Source organism: Tauraco erythrolophus, chromosome 15, assembly GCF_009769465.1.
Source record: "Tauraco erythrolophus isolate bTauEry1 chromosome 15, bTauEry1.pri, whole genome shotgun sequence".
Classification (NCBI taxonomy): Eukaryota; Metazoa; Chordata; class Aves; order Musophagiformes; family Musophagidae; genus Tauraco; species Tauraco erythrolophus.
The window spans coordinates 19366742-19383072 of record NC_141479.1 but is presented as its reverse complement, the minus strand read 5'-3'; the positions used below and the strand labels follow the sequence as shown (position 1 = coordinate 19383072).

General features: G+C 46.0%; 1 protein-coding gene across 1 annotated transcript; it reads right to left on the bottom strand.

Annotated features, from left to right (window-relative positions):
* On the bottom strand, positions 1-12987 carry KLHL36 (kelch like family member 36). Its single transcript, XM_009978250.2, has 4 exons — positions 12913-12987; positions 7974-9047; positions 6972-7129; positions 1-556 (listed from the first exon to the last, which is right to left on the bottom strand). The coding sequence occupies exons 1-4, from the start codon at positions 12970-12972 to the stop codon at positions 1-3; spliced, it is 1848 nt and encodes a 615-aa protein (XP_009976552.1). The 5' UTR covers positions 12973-12987.
* Between the last annotated feature and the right edge of the window lie 3344 nt (positions 12988-16331).

Below are 16331 nucleotides of genomic sequence, written 5' to 3'. Positions count from 1 at the left end.
TCATCTTCCTCGATCTTGATGTTTTCTTGTTTTCGTTTTTTTCTTTTTGTCCTCTGTTTTGGGTTTCAACGCACAGACGCACGCAGACACACCAGCGATCGCTTTGGGTAAGTCAGTTCCTTTGTACCACTTATTTTTCTCCTTATCATAAACCTGGACTGTTTTGGAGAAGACCGTTTCTTCCCAGCTGTAGCCTCCAAGGATATAAATCTTGCCTTCCCAGACTGCCACCCCTGACTCGCTGTTTGCTTGCAACAGAGGAGCAACTCTGGTCCACTGGTTACACTGAGGGCTGTACGACTCCACGCTCAGGATGTCAAAACGAGCCATGGTTTCGATGTTGTCATCGCTGCCACCGATGGAGTAGATACTGTCCTGTAAGGTGCACATGCTGTGCCACCCTCGGGCAGTGATCATTGGCCTCTTCTCCTCCCAAACATCCGTGCGATAATCGTAACACAGCAGGTTTTTCCTATAGGGACCGATTTGGTAATCGTGGCCTCCTGAAATGTACACAAATTCCTTGTAGACTGTTCCAGCATGGCCGTAGGTAAACCTGGGACAGGCAAACAAAAACGACCCAACTTAGTACTTATGGATTTTATCAAAATACACAAAAATTCAACAAGGACTGGTACTAGAGAAGAAAATAAACAGGAACTAAAGACAGAAGAATCCCTAATCCTGTTAGTTACCCAGTAACTACTCTTATTCATACTGCTGCACCCTGCGCTGCAGAGTGCTGAGGTAGGACAATCACTTTTTAAGGGATCCTTTTCATACCTGGTCGCTACAGAGCGCTAAGGTATGACAATCACTTTTTAAGGCATCCTCTAGAGTGTGTCATACAACAGAAGTAACCCATCCTGCTCTAGTTGGCATGGCCTTCACTCCCATTTTCCTGCTCCAGTGCTCGGGTTGGATCAGTCTGAGAGGGCCAGAGAGGAAAAAAATCCACATCTCAGCAAGGGTTTCTATGACAGAAAGAGGAAATAATCATGATACCTCTCAGACTTACCAGTAGCGATTAACCAAGAGAAACCAACAAAAAAACTACTGCTGCCTTCCCCTTCCACAGCTTCAGGATCATGAATCACGTTGCTTACCCATCGGCGTTCACAGCCCAGTTTATCTGCAGTCACGACACATGTAGTGTCCTTTTCATGAGCCATCCATCTGCTCTACCACTTCTGCTATACAGGTGACAACTTCTTCAGTTACCCCAAGATGAGGCAACAGACCTCAGTCAATCATAGCTCAGAGCCCATGTTTGAAATAAGACAAAATGAGATGGTAGAAACCAACATCACGCATGCTGTTTCCACAGGGCAGAGAGAAAAAACCTTTTGATCAGCTATAATACAGCCAACTACAAACCTAATTCTTGAGGCTGTTCTTAACTTCCCATTTCTGACCAAACCCTTTTGAGCTCTTAGAAGTGGTGTGCTAAGGCAAGCGACAGCCTCAGCTTCTTTGAACATACCCTTCCTGCACATGCCTTTTTTTTTTTCTTTTCTCGGGCATGGGAGGGGATGTCAAAAGGTGTAGCTGCAGCACCAGCCACAGCAAACTGGCTCAAACACTAGTACAAAGAGCCCAAACAATTTAACACCTATAGAGCTGCAGAGCAACATACTCATCATGTTGCAGTCACTACCTCTACTACCATCCTCTGTAGTCAAGGACTCAAGAGAACTCAACGTCTACAGCAGACAAACCTGCGTCAGCATTGCTTTAGCCTGGAATGCTTTTGAACCGTGCCTGGACGTGCTCAAAACTCAACGTGGATAGAACCTTGAGCTGTTTTGATTTTGCACAGTAATGGTTTGTCTCAGCTACACAAACTGTATCATAACTTCTTCAACACACCTAAGTGCCAAGCGCTTCTGTGCCAAGGGAAAAGGTGGAATAGAAAAGAAAACCTGCATTTACCCCGAAAGCACAATACTTCTGAGAAAAGCTAAAAGATGTTTATTATTCTGTATGCCTATTGAAGCTTCTGATCTCTGACCAGTGTCTGAATCAGATATTTTAACAGGCTCCTGCTACAAGAAAAACAAAAATCTTTCACACACTTGGCCTAAGAATGCTGAGTGGCCAGGACAGACCTTGCAACTACAGGGGCTGAAGCACCATCCCTGAAGACCTTGAAGAGATGACTTCAGAGCTGTACTGCTTCTTAGCCACTCAGGAAAGAGAAGGAAAGAAAGAAGAGAGGACCAAGGCATAGTTATGACACTTTATCCTAAAAGGCAACTCAAAAATTCCACAGCCGACAACCTGCCTAACCATGGAAGCACATAACTGATGCCCGGGGCTTCTGTTTGACACGGAACACCCTGAGCACACACACTCCAGCTTTCCCACCTGCCAGAAATGCTACGGCAGGTGTAGCGTGCACAGATGCTGCTCTGCCTTGTCTGTGGTCTCTTATGGACAAGAACTGGGAGCGTACATCTCCAGCGGCACCCAGTCTGGTTGGTAGAGTCTTTGCTTCTCTATATACACAGGAATGGGTCTTAAAAAGTAGACTACTTATGTGGGAGGTGGGATGGACAACTTGAACTCATTTCCTTTCTCAAAATGCACTAGATTTTAAACCCATATCTAACCAGCAAGCTACCTGGAGGACGTGCAGGGCACTCCACTGTGGAGGTCATGTCAGATAACAGTTTTGAGGACTCAGAAGGAGAAGAGCACAATGACATTGAATCCAACACAAAGCCCAGGGTTATTGCACTGCTGACAGTAATCACATTACATTCAGCATTTGAAAATAAATAAATTTTAAAAAAGACTGTAAGTTAAGAAAAACTTGAGTGACCTTTGAGGAAGTAGGTTAAATGTTTTCCTACATATCTGGAAAGTGGAATTCTGTACAGGTAAGCAAGTAATAGGCATTTTCTCTCAAGCACATGCATGCAGTCTAGCATGGACAGCTAGAGAAAAAGCACTGATGCTTTTCTTTTCGCCTCAAGCAATGGGTATGTCTGGTGAACAGCGATAGCTGCAAGAGTAATTTGAAAAAGGCAATCATATTTGAACCATCAAATTGACCATCGATTTGTTGTTTTCCACTACAGGCAGATTACCTGTTGAAATACTCTAGAGGTGCTTCACTTTGCCTGACTTCTGAAAAGCTCATCCAAAATTGCACACTCCCTGCCCCACATTAGTAGAAAACTGCGTGAAATATAATGCACAAATTGAAAACAATCAGTAAGAATCCTTTCTGCAAGCCCTGTGGTTTAAGCAGGGGCATTTCTAAATGTGCAACAGAACAGGACACTTCAATACGGCGGGTCCAGACATCCTAGAAGAGTGGCCAGAAAAACACAGAGGTATTAAGGAGAAATAAGTTTTGATCCAGAACATCTGCTAGAACCAGTTGCTTATTTTGAATAACCTGCTGCAAAAATTACAGTTTCTGACACAGTTACACCACTCAGTAAATGCTAGAAAATCTACCATTTATGTTCTTATTTATGTTCTTAAATAGAGGAACACTTGGCCTAACTCAATAAAGCTTTGGGAATCCCCTACTCCAACCAAAGTCCAGGATGGCTGTGGTTGCTCTGAATCTCCGTGTCCACCTGCTGCAAACCCTGCGAGATTATTCATGACACAACTGGCAGAGCAGATACCATCATTCGTTAACCTGTTCCAACACGTTTCCTCATACAACTGCTTTCAGTTGTTCTGCCAAACTTTAACCTGGGGCCACTCAATTAATTTCGCTGATGTCTACAGCAGACTTTTTCACGGTCTATTCAAGATGAGAACACATTGCACCAACTTCTGCTCTGCCAAGCTTGTCAGCCACCGCTGCTCCCTTCCGGGCTGGAAACTATGGCAGCAACTGCTCCTAAAGAACCTGGGAAAACAGCAAAGAAAAATAATATAGGACCTCTCTGAAGAACGGAAGAGGTATCCCACAACCAAGGACCCTAATGAGAGTCAGGCAAAATTCACTTGTAGCAGACTTGGACCAGGTCCACCTTTTAGATAGCTTGGCTGGTGTTTTCCACATTAAGCATCTGCCTCAAGATGCTGTTTTCTCCTCCAGTAAGACAGCATTATTTCAGTCAAAACAGCTCGGCTCCTTCCAAGAAAGTGGTTAGGGAAAACAACATGTTGTTTTGACCATGTTGGGGTGGGAAGGGGGTGGGGGGAAGAAGAGATAAAAAAGAGCTTGCAAAGCTCTTCCTTAGAGGAGCATGACTGTGCCCGTGTCCAGCAGCACGGACACAGGATTTGGCAGAGGACAGGAGGTTTGTGTATTCAGGGACACAACCACTGCCCTTCCCCTGAAAACCTCCACGTGCGTGGCAAGCTACAACCCTTGGGAAGGAAAAAAATTAAGCCATTTTCTGGATGTTCAGAGTAGAAGCTCTAACAAATGTAACCTCTGAGAGTCCCAGCCCCACACAGCTCAAATCGAACCACGCCAGCCTACACCCCAGAATGACCTCAACGCGTGCGTATCGCTCCAGGGAATCGTCTTCCAGGCAGCTCCTGGCTTAGAGCAGTCAGAAACACCACCCGAGCTGCGGGCAGGGAGCCTGCTTCTGGTGGCCATGTGCCCAAAAGGACAAAAAATCTGCACATTTTCTCTTCAGAGGGAAGAAGACAGAAAAATGCAGGAAACAAGGCAACTATGCAGGGACATGTTGCCTGATCAGGCAATCATGAAGCAGAAGATTGGAGCTTCTGATCTCCTCTACACGAGGAGAAAAGACTTGCTGCTAGAATAGGGCTGGGGAAGATGTCATTTGGGTAAAAATAGTAACTAAAATATGCGTGAGGAACAAAAGCACGCGGTGGGGAGGAAAACAGACATCAGACCCACAGTATGTTGAAGGGAAGATAGCAGCACACAGAAGGAATGGTAGCTAGCATGCTTTCTTCTAGTCTTGAATAGATCACAAAAATACTCTCTTATCCTTCCTCCGCTGTCAGTAAATCCGTTGGAAGTAGATCAGGAAAGGATGGCCCAGATCCCTTCCAGCAGCCACCCACACCTGCCAGAGCCACTGCCCTCCCAGCTCACGCAGTGTTCGCTGGCCCCTGCATTCAGAAGGCTTCTCTGCTGTCCACCTCGGCGCTGGTATTTGCCTTCTGCAACCTGCAGGAAGTTCTTTTAACTTTTTTTCTTCTGTGCTGAAAAACAGTTGTTGCAAACACTACGCTACCCAACGCCAAGCATTCTCCAACAGAGAAAGAAGGCTGAAAAGACAATCTGGAGGTAATAAGAGTTCATTAAGATCTAATTAAAGACATATTAACATGCAAGAGGGCAGCTACGTGGCAAAGTAGGAGATGACCTCGTGAATCAGTGCGCAGCTGCACAAACACCTGAGCCGGCACAAGGGACAGTTGGCATGGGACGATGACAGAGCAGGCAGGAGGGGAGGATGCAGAAATATTTCTTGGGGATGCAGCAGTAACTCAAAATATTCGCTGTACTACAGCCTAACCCTGCAGCTTAGCAACCAGCTAAGGCAGTGTAAGTGGGATCTATCCCATAAGGGGGAGTTTTGCTTAGTCCAAGTGGATCAGCTACGCAATCGAATAAAAAGAATAACATCCCCCCACTCCCTCAAGTCAAAATTCACTTTTAAATGCTGCAGCTGCAAAATTCCCAAAGCCAACACACAGGTAGCAGGAGGAACATGTAGACAAACTGCCCCTTTTCAGACAGCTGACAGTCTGGTTGGCTTAAGTGAACCATGCACACTTCCCCAGGATCATTTATGAGCAAAAATATCCACACTTGTTCTAAGGTGAGTGTTTTTCTAACAACATACAAGGAAATCAGGTCACATCTACATCTCTTCGAAAAAATGTTTTTAAAAAAGCTGTGCTACAATTTCTGTGAGATGTTACTGGGATCTCACAGGTCACCCCAGTTAAAAGAAGGGCTTAGGAACTGAAGATACTCTCCTACACAGCTTCTCAGGAAAGACTGCGGTGTTTAACCTCAACTGGTAGACCTGCCTGTGCAAGCAGAAATAAAACGAGAAAAAGCATCCTGCTTCTGAGGAGCACTCGAGCCCAGCTGTTAGCCTGGATCAGGCTCGCATTGCAGCACCTGCCCAAAATAGAATTGGGCAACAGGCTTCTGTGCCTTCACTGGCTGCCTATGGCTCTGCAGCTCTGCAGCTGAGGGGGTAAGGGAAAAAACCCTGAACTCTCCAATCGAATTGTGCCTTATTCACGGAGAAAGCAAGCGCTGCTGCTGTACTTGCAGGTTTCAGCCACCATGAAAAGCCAATCCAAATAGACAATACTTCTGTAATTTCCATGAATGTGGAACATAACTAAATCCAAGCAGCTGTTAGCAAACAAAATGCTGTTTTACCATTCTTACAAAGTCACCACCCAAACGTTGATTCAAAATACCAGCAGTGTCCTGTGCTGCTGTTACAAGAGCTTCAGTACTAAAGCCTCTCAAAAGTAGAGAAGCTAAGTTTTAACTCTGAGAGAAAGAGAGGTTCCATTTGCCAGGGTTGTCTATTTGCAATAGGGGTAAACGTGGTTTACCCGCAACAGCCAACCTGAGCAGCCAAACAGAGAGAAACACTTCACAAGGAAAACGATCACACCAAGGTGATAAAGTGAGGCCAAACAAATTATAAAAGCCTTTGATCAAGATCTAAACAGCGCCTCTGAAAAGATTCAACTCCACGTGACCTCAGGAAAAATATTTTAAGAATAGTAGGGCGGAATTACAAGAGCTCTCCCTCCCATCCTTCAGATGTACCTCAGGACAAAAATCCAAACCAACCATGAGGCACGCTGCCTGGAAGAGATGGTTGCTCAAGTACCAAATGCTGATCTGGTTTGTTACTTGCTGATACCGTATCGGCTATAGATCCCCTTGCCTCCCTTCCAGGGATAGCTAAAGTCCCACAAGCTCCCTCTATTACTGTTCTTCAAACATGGGATAACTTTCCAAACATCTCTATTACCTTGGCAAACCTGCTATATAGGACCAGGAATCCTTCTGAGGACTGTAGGTCTCAACTGAAGAGAGTGCCCCGTTTTCATTCCTGCCACCAACAGCTACCAGCATGTCGGTAATAGCTCCCAGGTAGAAATCTACACGGCGTTGTCTCATGGAGGCAACCTGTCAAAAAAAATAACACGCTGACATCTTCAAACACCTGGTAAGCAAGTTAGCTTAACGTTTATTCGTGCCCGAGGACAGAATTTGCTTCTTCCCATTTATTCGAAGAGGACAACTACTGGTTTTGATCCAGTATATTGATAAAATACTTTTGTTTTTCTGCTGTAGCATGCTACATAGCACTCCATTTCAAAAAAAAAGAAGACAGCAGAAAGCATCTAGAAGACAGGCCACTCTACATAAAGGTTTGTGTTACGTGGGCCTCATTCCAAAACTCTGCAGGAAAAATAAATTGGAATCACTCAGAAACACAACTGAACCACACAGGATGACTGGTTCAAAATATGGGAACAGTGTAATATTTTACAGGTCCTGCACTGACTGCAGGGTTTTACAGCAGGACTGGAAGGGAATAGCTTGTTCTGAGAGGCATTTAGCAAGTGTCAGAGCCGTTTCCTTTTTACATCAGATCCTTTTTGTATTTACATGTGCTACTGCTTGAGAAGGATGAACTAAGCAATCACGTCTGTAAGCCCATTGTAGGATTATTCCCAAAGTAATCTAAAGAGTCGCAGGTGGCTGCTGACCAGGAATTTCAGAGATGAGGTGCCCAATTCCCAAATGCAGCAGAAAATCTGCCCCAAAGTCTTTCGCTGCGTGTGTAACTTACGCATTCCCACGAAGGAGTCAAGTAGCTGCTTTTTCAACTTAAATAACTCGATTTGCCACTTGCAAGCGTTGCTGCTTTGGCTGTTCTAACAAGCCCTGTCCTTCCACCAAAAAGAAGAAAACACTCTAAACATTAAGGACTTTAAACAGAGAAATAATACAGCTTAAGTCTCACCTTTATCCACTGGTTACAGCGGGGATCATACCTATATAGGAGATTTGAAGCTGCATCCCCTCCATTGTCCCTTGAAAAGCTGCCTCCGGCTATGAAGATGAAGCCTCCCAAGACTGCAACACAGTGGTGACTTCGTCTGGCTGGGAGAGGGGTTTCTGCCACCCACTGCCCCTTTCTGGTGTCCAAGAAGCAGGTGTCATCGCTCAGTTCCAGGCACCGTTCAGAAACCTCCCCACCCACAAAGAGGAGCCTCTCCTCGCAGGTCCGCAGGGCCGTCCGTTTGTTCTGCAGCACCGGCTGAGCCGTCACGCTGTTATGGTAGGTCACCGCTTCCTCTATGAACCCCTCGCAGTTCGCTTCCTTGGGAAGAAGGGAGCAGACAGCAGGCTTGACCCGATGGAGGAGATCACTTTTCGGTATCAGGGGAAAATGAATGTTATCCAGAACCTGATAAGCCTCATTCTCCCTTTCCGGGTACTGGGTAAGCCACTGCAAGGCAGCCTGCAGCAAGTCGTGCTCACACTCCTGCTGCACGTTGCTGCTGTCCAGGTATTGGCACAACTTCTGCAAGGAAATGTTCTGCAGGAAGTCCGGGGTGAAGGAGAGCGTGCCGAAGTTCTGCAAGATGAAAGAATCGATGTAGGAGTCAAGGCGCTTCAGGTTGTAAATGGAGGCCAGCTCCTGCAGGTACAGATAGTTCTCCTCGCTGACTTCATTCTCCAGATACTCGCAACAGAAGTCGACCACCTTCCAGATCTGCAGCAGGTGAGCTGTTTCGAGCACGTAGTCGATATTGCCTCCGTCTAAAGACAGCTCACTGCCGTAAAGGAAATCCACCACCGCCTTGAGACCAATGTAAGAGGCTCCGAACAGTTCAACCTCTTTTTGGTGGGCTTCTCGCATACCAATGGTGAACATAGAGTTGAAGTAGTCACTGCAAACGGCGAGGAGGTTCCGATGGGCAGGGACTCTCTGCTCGTCCACCACGAGGACAATGTCACAGAAGAGGCCTCGGTGCCTCTGCTCATTCAGGCTCTGAAGAACGAGACTAGAGTGGTCATCCCACCTGTACACCTGGAACGAACAAACAGTGTCAGGCAGACGTTATCTTCACCAGATAAAATTTCAGCAGGCACAAAGTGTGTTCCCGTTAGATGTAGTCATACATGAGAGAGAGAGAGAGAGAAATTACTTGTTTTGCACATTTATAACAAATTCTAACTCGGAACAGCTGGCAAGCACCACAGTACGAGCCCAAGCTCCTCACCTTCACTTTCAAAGGCCTATGCAGACTTTACTGCTTCCTACTCCTCTTTTTTTTTTTTTATCATTTACTCCTACCTCCTCCACAACGCTGCATCCAAACCTCCTCCCTGATGATTTATACAGGCACAATTTTCTGAAACGCTTCCACTCATTGTCTTGGAGACATCTTGCTGACATTTCCTTTCTTACTTGCCCCCCAAACGACTCCTTACAGAGTTCTTCTCAACTAAGCTACTCGTTAAATATTTGGAGCAGGGGACACACATGCAGCAGCACACTGGATTTTCATTCAGCCCATGTATTGTTTGGGTTAGTGCTCACTTGACAGCTACCCCCTCTCTTACATCTTCTCAGAACTCTGCATTTCTAAGCTCATTAGGGTAAAATCCCTCTCTTTCTTTTCATATTATTCCAGGCACACACACTGCATTCAAAAATAATAGCTGTTTATTTATGTGCAAAGCCACGCATGTAACTTATTCCCATAAGACTTCTACTTGCTTCCAGAAGCCGAGGTAGTTTTTGTTTTAATGAACATGACTAAATATTTTTCTTTTAAAGAAAGTGGAAAATGCCCTCAGAACATGTCCATTAAGTGCCCTTCTGGGATGCCTCTGGTCCAGACATTTTTCCCACCAGCTCTGTACATGCCACAGAGCTTTTGAGGCAACCAGTGTTGGCCTCTTTCTCACAGGCTTGTGTTACCAGTCTTAAGAAGAACCAAAATGGAAACGTTTTGTTACCCCTTGATTGTCCTGCAGAACACGTATTGAAGGGGCTGGTCACCCCAGTATGTCAAGTGATGCAGCTTTTAGGACCATCCTTCCAGAGGAATGGAATGCTTGATGGTACAGTCAGTTACCTTGTGATCTCTCTTCATAAAAGCCAGGTTAAGTTAAATGCAAATACATAACTTTAATTACCAAATCTGAAACAGGCAGAGTTGCAGAGCCTGTAAGAACATGTAAGAGAAATGAAAGGAGGTAGGAAGGAAGCACACCTTTGTGTCGTACCTAAGTCAGCTCTGAACAGTTCTGGCTGTAGGACCCTGGGTCTTGCCTGGTTCTACACCCTCAGGCTACATTCCCAGAAGTGACACCCTGAAAAGGTGTCTCAGTCCATACATACATCGAAAACAGTCACAGATGACCTGAAGTTTCTTCAAGCCTCTCAGGCATTCAACCTTTTCTTCCCCAAACTATTGCTTCTCCTCAAAATCCTAACTATCCGTGGCTTTCCCAGTTTCCCAAACAGAAAGCACACGATCATCGCTGTCTGGCTATGGGTTGGTTAAAGCATGGTGAGACAACTTCTCTGCCCACCTGGATGGGAAAGGTTCAAGTCCTAGAGCCAAGTTTTCTCTCCCGCACGCAAGCCTCACTCTAGATACGCACTCTGTGTACACAATTTGGTAATCGCGCTTTATACGATGAGATAACCGGGATTAACACACGCAGCTCACCACTGTCCAGACGTGATGGCACCCAACCATCCCGAGCTCATACCACCCTTGGCAGCCTGACCCGACCCCATCTGCCTTTAGCAGTCAGTGGCACAGTGACAGGCAGTCCGCCAAAGACGAGACCCAAATTAATAACCAAATGTGCTGCTCTTAGCGTGATACCCCAGTGGCTTGTCTTTAGTTTTGTTTATGCTCTTTTCTAAACAATAGAGACTAAGCTGCCAAAAAGCCTCCTGTTGGAGTAACTTTGTGCATGCAAGTGTACAGAGTTAAACCAATCTAAGCGAAGAGGCTTCAATAATTATAAGTTTTCTGGGCTCAAACTCTTTAATTTGTCTTATACCCATCGCCTCACCGTATCTCTGAACTTAAAAAGGGACCTATGGCATAGACAATAAAGTAACTTCCACTCAAGAATAACACTGCCAGAGATCTGTAACATAAAAAAAAACCAACCATGGGGTTTAAGGACTATGAAGATTTTTGTCTTCATTTTTCTGAGGTTGAGAAATGCTGGCATCACACAGGAGCCCAAGCAGAGACCAGGAGATGGAGGAGGTGGGAAGAAGAATAAATATGGTAAAGGACAAACCACACGTTTGTGGCAACCATGATAAAGGAGAGTGGATGAACAGAAAATAACTAACATCTTACAGCACCCTCTTCTGAATCTGACTCATGGGGACAGTTACTGCATTAAACCAAAAACGTATTCCCTCTTGTCTCTGTAAATTGGCTGATCGTTTCTCTGTAATATTCTCTAATACCACCACCATGCATAACAAGATTACACCAGAATATAAGATTTGCCAGAGATCCCTATTTACTTAGCTGGCTGTTGAGTCAGCAGCATAATCCTGACCGCAAATACGCCTGACAACTTGTACTCCGAAAATCCTTGTTGCCATGTAGAACTGCTGCTACTTCAGAAATCAAGCATACAGTCATTACGGATGGCATTGGATGGTCTCGGAATATATTAACATATTTCAACCACTCAGCAAGTCCATTCGTTCACTGAGCAAATAACAGAAGCTGATAGCTGCACGTTTCAAAACCAAGACTAATTTTATACTAAACACGAACATCTTTCTCAAGCTATTTATATTCTGCAGAACAGCTTTAGCATTATCTAGTAATTCCAAGTTTAACAGATAGTGACAGCTGCTGTCTAAGCAAGAAAATAAAACAATGCTGTCAAGTTAATTAATTTTTAATGTGATGAATTATTATTACATTCAGACTAAACCATTTAAATGGTAGATGGCATCACCACTCAGGGAAAGATTGTATTGGTAGGGATACATTTAAAAATTAGTTCTGTTTATGTTTTATAAATTGTATCAAAGTAGTATTTTAACTTCTTTTGGATTCAAATACCTAATTTCTGTCAGATCGTTAATGCAGTACCACTACTTATCAGTGATGCAAAAGAAAATGAGATCTGTCTCATTCAACTTTGATAAGACAGATACAGGCACTGAAGTTTTTCTCTTCTAGCTGTTGGTAGTACAAGCTCTGCTGCTTCAGTAAGCTGGTGCTCGCACTAGAACAGAAAAGCAGTTTTCACTGGTATGAAACAAAGTGAACAGAATTATTATAGCTGATATTAACATCTTATAAATCTTAGGTCATCATCCTGATGACCTGCATAAAAAGCTACCTAAGATAGATTTCCATGGACTCCCAACTAAAAACAATACATTCAGAAACATAGAGATTCTATGCGAAGAAAATTAATGTCACAAACCTAAGAAAACATCTCAAGTTCACCAGAATAACTACTGTTCGCAGGATCAAGACTCCCACCTTTGTACAAAACAGAGACTGAATCCAAAGAGTAATCCCAGCTTTGTTTCTGTAACTAGCTTGGATTTTATGAGATGGATGAGTACAAAAAATAAACGCATTGCATTTAATGACTGAAATTTGGTGTAGAGAAAACACTGTGCTGCGATGATGTGGGTTTCTTTTTTAAGTTATGAATCATGATGAGTGCCTGCCCATTTGCTGCTGCTGCTTTTTTTTTTTTTAAATCACTAGGTAACAACTTCTATCAGAAATATTTGAACAGGTAAACCACCCTTTTCATATCTCTTTTTGAAAGCTCAGAATATTCACATTCCTGCAAACTACTGCATCGAAAGGAGAGCTTTTACCCTAATTATTGCTATTTCTGTAACTTGTTCAGGCAACACAAAACGTACAAACCTTTGAGGATTCACTTATCTTGTGTGGACGACAAATCCTGGTCTGCCTGGTTCCCTCCATGACAGGCTGATCCGCAGCACTCCTAGAACAAAAGCAAAGCAAGATGTTAGCAGCACACCAACCCTCTCAGACTGCCAAAAACCATGTCGTGCTGAATAACCAACAGAATTAAGAACACCTGCACATGCTAACCTGCCGCTTGAAAATGTTTCACTTAAAAAAAATTATGTTTTTCGCTCCGTGATGTTGCTTTCTTGTTTGTGTCAACAAGTTGGGTGCACGCTAGGGTGTAATCAAAGCCCAGCGAGAACATTATTGATGGCAAGTTATTTACTTACTGCTAGTGCCCGCTACAGCTGCCGGGGGTAAAACCATCTCCTTCCCATCGCCAGCGCGGCCCCGCTTTGGCCCGCAGACCCCTCCCGGGGCAGGTGTGACCCGAGCGGCGGGGCCGAGGCTGCTCCAGCGCGCAGCGCCCGCACCCGCGGGGACCCGCCGCGGCGGCGCATCCTCCGCCCGCCGCTCTCCGCGCCGCCGGCCGGGAGCTACATCGGCTGCGCTCTTCCTCTGCGTTTATTAAGCCCAAAAAAAACACACACACACACAAAAAAAAAGCAAAGCAGCAAGAAAGGAGCCCGGGGGAAGGGGCCTCGCAACCGCCTCGCAACCAGCCGCACCCTCCGGCTGCTGCAGCCGCAACTCCCCCGCGGCGGGAGCGCGGAGCTACCGCAGCGCGGAGTCCCCGCGGGCACCGGGCCGCCTCCCCCGCGGGCCCGCCGCGGCCATGGCCGGCGCAGGAAATGCCGGCTGGATGCAGCGGGGAGGGACCGGGGCGGGGCGGGAAGCAGCGCCGGGCAGCCCGCGGGGCCGGGCGGCGCCGGGGAGGTGCCGCGGGGCCGGGGTGACCCCGCCGGCAGCGAATGGCGACGGGGACCCCTGCAGGGGGCGGGATGTTTCTGTGCCAGGATGGTGCGGGCAGGGCGAGGAGGGCACGGCCCGGGCGCAGAGGCCGGCTGGCATCCCTGGCGGAGCAGCCAGGGGTCCGTCGGGGTGCGCGTTACAGCGAGGGCGGGTTGTTTGGCAAACGGCACAGAGCGGATGTGTGTTTGCGTGTGTTACGGTGCAGCGAGAAGTGCGGTCACCGTCTTGTCCTCCTTACCCGCACGTGAACCTGTCTGACCTCAAAAATGCCGAGCCTGCAACTGGCACTTCTTCAGCAACACGTGCTGCTGTAGGGCTTTTTCTCATTGATTAAGGCCCTGGAAGCTTAAAAGTTAATAAAAACCATCTTGGTGAGCAGCAGGGCTGACACCACACCTCCTTCAGGGATGAAGTGAGAAGCAAAGACTGTAATCAGACCCCACCGAGTCCCATTTTAGGGCAACGGTCTTCACTAAAACACTACAAGTGAAAAAAAAAAGCCCTTTGTTAATCCAGCACTCCTGGGTGTCTTCCAGAGGCTGTCGTCAGGACAGCAGGAGCCGGCAAGATTGTGCCTGTGTCCAAGCTCCATCTGCTCTCACAAAGGCCAGCCCAGCTCGGACACGTGTCCCACGCGGTGACGGGGCAGTTGTCACTGGCAGAAGACGATGTGTGCGGTGTGGAGCAGCAGCATTTTAAACGAGGGGAGCGTGCCAGGGCTGCCTGGGATGTTGGCACCTTCACCTTCCCCAGCCGTCGTCCAGCCCTCGGCTGCAGCTAACAGCTCCGGCGCTGGGGCAGTAGCATCCGGCCGGCTGTGTCTGCTCTTCAGCTACCTCAGAGAAACGGAGATGATGATGGGCTTCTACTAATCTAATTGATTATTGAGACTGAAAATGAGAAGCATTGTTGATGGCTTTGGTCTCTTCTGTAGCCCTTGTGACGGTGAGGGCCCAGGATAAAGACCCTCAATTCCTGGACTGTCTTGAGTAAAAAACCTACTTTGCTGACAACCCTAATGCTAACTGTGATCTGCAAATTGACAGCAGCCTCTTCCTTAAAGAGGGTATTATTTTCTCCATTATTTTCTCTGCTCTTGCACAGAAACGATACAGATGGAGAAGCAGGATTGGGGACACCCATATAGAAAGCTCAGAAAAGAAGCAAAAAGAAGCCACAGGAGCAAAGCACTGCAATATATTTTAGGAAAACAGCTAAGCCTCCTGGAGGGCCATGGCCATGCAGAACCATCCTGTTTGCTCAGCTGCCTACACGTATTCTGAGACCCTGAACTTCATTAGTGCAGTCTACACAGCTGAAGGTCAGTCCAGACATCCAAGACTTCATGCTTGCTGGAGACATTTTTTTGAGGAAGTCTGTAAATCCTTCTTTAAGTCCTTTCACTTTCTCTGTTGCTTGCGCTTCCTCCTGCAAGATGGACAGATGCTCCTGCAGGGTAGTGACATCTTCCTGCACAGGAAGAAAAGACCCATGTGCAGAATGTGGAAGTCTCAAAACTCCCATATGAAAAGCAAATCAGAGTTCCCTGAAGCCAGAAAAGTAGGTATTTTCCCCCCTCCAGTTACAGCCTCATACAGCCAAGCACAATATTTATACCTCCACGAGTTAAAAGAAACAATCCATGAAAATGTGTCAAAGACAAGGAAGAGAAGCAAAGAGAAGAGGTTTGGTCCCGTGAGGGAGGTATGCATTTCTGAGGTTTGAATCTGGCACTTAAAAAGTGTGAGGCACAATGTTCCTAATGAATATAACTCAAACACTGCAGCCACTGGGTCGCAGAGACCTGAACAAGGTTGAGGTTTTCTCCTACTGAGGGAAATGCCATTCCAGCCACCCACCTCTCCCCTAGGAAACATCGGGAGCTGAGGAACAAGCTTGAAGAGACAAGGACAACCAGCAGTTGCTACAGGTATCAACAGCGGCAAGGTAGTGCCAAAGGATGATAAATGCAGACTATGAAAAAAAATGTTTATGAGCAGATAATGGCCAGCATAAAGGCTTTAAAAAAAAAAAAAGTGTTCCAAAAGAAAATCAATAGAAATTCAGACCTATTAATAAGTGATTGTATTATCTAGAGCCTGCAGTCTACAGAGATATTGAGTGTGATTCACCCAGATGCCGTGTCCTCCACTTGTACCGATTTCAGAAATATTTCTCTCTTCCCTATGACCTCATCTATATCACAGAGGTGCACTGCAGCAATACGCTGATGTTTTGGGCCCTGATGCTACAGGGAACCTCGCGTCATTCAGGACTCTCTCTGGAAGAAGCTTCGTGCAGGATTAGGGCTTCATATTGTATGGCAGCAAATGGCTTGTCTTACAATTAACACACGTTCTGGTGATCTCGTTCCTCAGGATATCTGGAAACACGGGATGTGGTAATGAGGTTTCTTACTGTTCAGACTTCACAGTTACAACATATCGATGTGAAATAAATAATTAACATTCCATCGCAAACTTTAAAAGAAACAAAAT

What these genes read in the sequence shown, in the direction of transcription:
- KLHL36 (XM_009978250.2), bottom strand. Translation starts at nt 12,972, where the DNA reads ATGGAGGGAACCAGGCAGACCAGGATTTGTCGTCCACACAAGATAAGT. An exon ending in AGATAAGTGAATCCTCAAAG is followed by an intron (nt 9,048 to 12,912) that starts GTTTGTACGTTT and finishes TGTTCGTTCCAG; the next exon opens with GTGTACAGGTGGGATGACCA. An exon ending in TATATAGCAGGTTTGCCAAG is followed by an intron (nt 557 to 6,971) that starts GTAATAGAGATG and finishes TGCCTGTCCCAG; the next exon opens with GTTTACCTACGGCCATGCTG.